Source organism: Macrobrachium nipponense, chromosome 1 (genome assembly GCF_015104395.2).
Source record: "Macrobrachium nipponense isolate FS-2020 chromosome 1, ASM1510439v2, whole genome shotgun sequence".
Classification (NCBI taxonomy): domain Eukaryota; kingdom Metazoa; phylum Arthropoda; class Malacostraca; order Decapoda; family Palaemonidae; genus Macrobrachium; species Macrobrachium nipponense.
This window is the reverse complement of record NC_087200.1, coordinates 43,183,705-43,188,744: the sequence shown is the minus strand read 5'-3', so window position 1 is coordinate 43,188,744 and position 5,040 is coordinate 43,183,705. Positions and strand designations below refer to the sequence as shown.

Genomic DNA, 5,040 nt, shown 5'->3' with positions numbered 1-5,040 from the left:
GGAGTCCCACCACGTCAAGCTGCCGCCCTTCTGCAGTGATGATGTTGCAACATGGCTGCAACGGGCAGAAATACAGTTCCAGATCCATGGCATCGCCTGGGACAGCACCAAGGTGGACTTCATCGCTGGGACCCTCACAGCGGATGCCTTCAAATGCCTCGCCCTATGGATGCGCAGCCATCCCAGGGAGCTGCCCTATGAAGGCCTGAAGAGGGAGCTCATCCAGGTCTTTTTCCTTCCAGTTCCCCAGCAAACTGCCCAAATTTTCAACCTCTTGGTCAACCCTATGACCACTTCGGATCCCAGACTGGCCTGGCACAAGCTCCAGGACCTGGTCCTCCTGCCAGGGGTGGACCACCAAGGACGAAGGCAGGAGGTGAGTATCCTTCGTCAGCTCTCCCTTCGCCAGCTTGCGCCTGAAGTTTGATGACAGATCCCTAATACCGAGACCATGGAGGTTTTCACGCTGTTTACCGCCACCCAAGCTGCAAAACTCTCTTCTCCTCCGTCAGCCATCAGCCTACAGCGGGAGGACATGGTTGGTGCAGCATACCAGCCACTGCCGAAGCCCCTCCCAGATGTCGGGTGGTGCCGCTTTTACCACCAGTTCGGCAGCAAGGCACGGAAGTGCGATGCGCCCTTGCTCCTTCCACCCTTCAAAAAATGACGGAGGCAGCACCCAAAACAAGCCCCCATGGTAGCGGCAGTAACGAAGTCCCAACCCAGGGGCTTCTATGTTCAGGACAGCATCTCCGGCCTCAGGATGCTGGTTGACACTGGTGACAAGCCGTCATTGTTTCCGTCGTCTGCAGAGGATTGCAGCCGCGCCCCCGATGACCCGACCGTTCTCGTAGCTGCAAACGGGACCCCCATCCGCACCTATGGCACCAGGGCCCAGACCATCGCATTCCTGGGCAGGACCTACACCTGGCCCTTCGTCCTCGCTGACGTACGGATCCCTCTCCTGGGAGCGGACTTCCTTGCCCACCATGGCCTCTTGGTGGACATGGCCTGCCAGTGCCTTCTCGATACTGAGACCTGCCTCTCCCGCCCACTTGCCGGAGGACCAAGGGCGCCCACCATCTGTTCTGACCTTCCCCACCACAGATACGCCTTCCTTCTCCAGGAGTTTCTGGACGTCTTCCGCCTCGAGCTTGGCCAGGGGGCTGGGGCCGCACCCAAGCATGGTGTCTTCCACCATATTGAGACCAAGGGCCCCCCGACACACGCCAAGTTCCGCCACCTCCTGCTGAAGCTCCTCCAGGAAGCCATGACCGTGTTCAAAGAAATGGAGAAGATGGGGATCTGTAAATAGGCAGCGAGTCCATGGGCATCCCCCCTCCACATGGTGAAGAAGGTAGATGGTACATGGAGGCCCTGCGGTGACTACCGGCACCTGACTGGCGTCACCACGCCTGACAGCTACCCCCTCTCGAGGGTCGAGATCAACTCCCTTCACCTCGGTGTCGACTACGAAGACCTAGCGCATGACAAGCCTCTGACTCCTATGTACCAGCCTATCGGACTGCCATCACCGCCCTTTGCTGGGAGGACATCCCCTTCGGCCCCTCCAGGACAAAGCTCCTCTGCGATACCAGCACTGGACACCTTTGTCCCCTGGTACACGCCTCACGCAGGAAACAGGTGTTCGACATCATTCACAGCCTCTTGCACCCATCGCCAGCACGACAACCAGGCTCCTGATGGAGAAGTTCGTGTGGCACGGCATCAGGAAGGATGCTCGGGAGTGGGCCAGAAACTGCATCGCGTGCCAGAGTAGCAAGACAGGAAGGCACACCGAATCGGGTATAGGCTCTTTTCCCCAGCCCAGGAGAAGATTTGGACACATCCACATCGACGCTGTTGGGTCTCTTCCTCCATCCAACGGCGCCAGTTACCTCCTGACATTGATCGGCCGGTCTACCAGCTGGCCCGAGGCCACCCCAATGTCAGAAGCCACCAATATACCTGTGCCGGAGCCCTCCTGACCTGCTGGATCAGCCACTTCGGAGTGCCCGACAACGTCATGATGGACCGTGGACCCGCCTTCACGACAGAGCTCTGGTCTTCCCTGGCACGCCTTATGGGGACTAAACACTACACCATGAAGGTCCCACAATCCCGCAGCCAACGGCATGGTGGAAAGGGTCCACTGCTCCCTCAAGGCTTCCTAAATTGCACACTGTCAGGGCCCCGATTGGAAGGCACAGCTTCCCTGGGTCCTCCTCGGTCTCCACACCGGTCCAAGAGCCAACGGCAACCCCTCCCCAGCAGAGAAGGTGTACGGGGAGACCCTGACAGTACCAGGAGAATTCTTCCCCTATGACAGTGACGATCCATGATATTCCCCTGTCTAGGTTGCGTGCAGTCGACCAGAAGTTCGTTCCCTGCCGAGAGACACGTCGACAGAACGAAGCAGTTCTGCCCGCGAGCCCTGGACTCCTGCAGGTTCGTTTTCGTGAGGAACGACACCACCCACCCGTCCTTGACAACACCCTACTGGGGCCCACACCGAGTCGTCCATCGGGAGGAGAAGGCATTCCTCGTGTCAATTGGCGGCTATAAGGAATGGGTCTCGATAGATCGCTTCAAGTCTGCCATCATCCCCGCCAAAGACAACGCCGCTGAAGGCCCTCGCAAAACCCTGACGCCGCTGGTTCCTGACAGTGCCCCTAAACGTCGTCGAGGCAGCCCAAGGAAAGAAATCAAACCTCCCAGGCTCACTACCAGGGGCGGCTGCCTGCTTTCCGGCCCTCAAGACCTGAGGACTCCTTCAGCTCCCCGCAAGATTCTGGTAGTCATCCAACAATTCTACGTAATCATTGTGTTGGAGGTAGAGTATTTGTAAGGACGACATTCTTCCAGGAACTAAAATGTAGAGCATTTTACGCCCTTTCTTTTGATGTATATATGTCGGGAATCCGTTCCCTCTAAGTAATATTATTCATGTATTTTCATCTGTGAAGAAACACATTCACAACGGGGCCCTGTCCTTTTTGTTTATGTTTGTTCGTGCGTGCCTGACGGACACTACGCTTCCGTCTGCACGCCGCCTTATGTACAGCCTCATTTACCGAATAAAATCAGTTCGCTTACTCTTCTCTTCTTACTCAGTCCTCACAGTACTTTCATAGTTTATTCTACATTTTCAAGTTCACCCTGAATGTGATATATAGAAGTTGACAGACCTTTATATACAGAAACAGAAAGGGGGGCCGGGATTACAGTTTGTTAATCTGGGCGGCGTGTCAAGGAAGGAGATTTAAATTCCTTGTTGACGAAGCTTCAATAAAAATGGCCTACAATAGATTCCTTTTGCAGTGATCTTTGACTCTGCAGATTATCGAGGAATGATCCCAGTTAATAGCATGGTCTGTCTTAAGCCCATGATCCACAATGCTGTTATTTGTTAAGTCTCTTGATATGGCTAAATTGAATATATATATATATATATATATATGATATATATATATATATATATATATATATATATATATATATTTGAATACCACAGCAAAATGATAGGCAGAAATCCAAGCCCTTTCGTCTTTACTATGACATTGCCAAGGAACGAAAAAAATTAAATACAGTTGGAAAGAAAGTTACCAGGTAAACAAAAGGATCAAGAATACTTGGTGGTTAATTGTCAAAAGGGTAAAAATTAAAGAGATAATTCAGGATTATCAGATATCACATCATCACAAACTTAAACATAGATTTAACCCTAACAGAAACTAAAATGTAGCAATACAAAGTCCAAGATCATGTATAAAACAATATATTAATTTTGTTGCTTATATTTATCTACACCTTTTTTCATTATGAAGGTATCGAGTTTAAATAAACCAAGACTTAAATTTAGAACGCTTCCATTATTTGATTGATGAAACAAGATTTCATGATATTTCTTTTAACTGTGTCATTATGGGATTACAGCCCTTGCTTGACTCCACTTAATAGGATGATATAAATCTCTCATATGTACGAACAATACATTTGATATTTGTAAGTTCTCACAGAATATTGGTGCTGTCTGATTTGTTGTGGAAAAGATTTTCCGGTTTGTCACACTTTTTACAAGGAATTTCATATATGCAGCCGGGAACATCTTTAGGAGAACTCTTACTACTAAACTCTTAACGTTAATATTATTGAAAACAACATTTATGTTAAAAAGCTTTAAAAATCTAAAAGCTTTCATCATTAGGTAATTTTAGAATGTTATGCTTACTAAATTCAAGTTTGTCTTTAGTTAAATGAAATGTTTTTCTCTCTCCTTTCCACGCCACATCCACAAAATTTCTTGGGCATTTAAGCTTCAAGGCAATATCACAAATCGTTTTAACCTCAGCGTCAATAGAGTGCGGGCTACAGACGCGTAAAGCCCTTAAAGACATCCCAGAAAAAAACAGAGAATTTAACATTTTGATGGTGATTGAAGTAATAATGAACGAAAGAGGCAATGTGAAATTTCTACAATTTCTTTCTTCCTCTACAATAAATCTTATGGAGGGTACTAAATTATTAAGATTATAATAAAGAATTCCTTGAGATTTTCGTCAACTTGCCAAATACAGAAAATATCCATGTACCTAAACCATATAACTTTTTAGGGCAAAATTCTTGGTATGAGTTTTGTCTCAAAATATTCTTTGTAAATATTGCTAAGGACAAGGGATAAGATTACCCATTGCCATGATAAACTTTTGTACAAAAATTTCCCCATAAAAACAAAATTTAGTATCTTTGATACATAACCGTATGAGACTAATAAAGTTTGCAAGTTCTAATTCATCCTCCAAAAATTCAAGTAAATCATGCATAGGCACTTTTGTAAATAAAGAGACAACATCAAAACTACCCATATTAAAATAAAAATTTAAAATTAAACTATTCATTTGTTTATAAAATCAACAATGCTTTTTACATTCGTGTTTGAAATGTTTCCTATCAAAGGTGTAAGAATTTTTACAAGCCATTTAGATAATATACGATATGCAAATGTTAACAGAAAGAGCAATAGAAGTTCAGAAAGATGTA

The 5,040-nt window shown here is 46.9% G+C and overlaps 1 protein-coding gene across 1 annotated transcript; it reads left to right on the top strand.

The window, feature by feature from the left end:
* Positions 1 to 694: 694 nt before the first annotated feature.
* On the top strand, positions 695 to 1,315 carry LOC135218757 (uncharacterized). The gene has a single exon (XM_064255207.1). The coding sequence runs from the start codon at positions 695 to 697 to the stop codon at positions 1,313 to 1,315; it is 621 nt and encodes a 206-aa protein (XP_064111277.1).
* Positions 1,316 to 5,040: the final 3,725 nt, after the last annotated feature.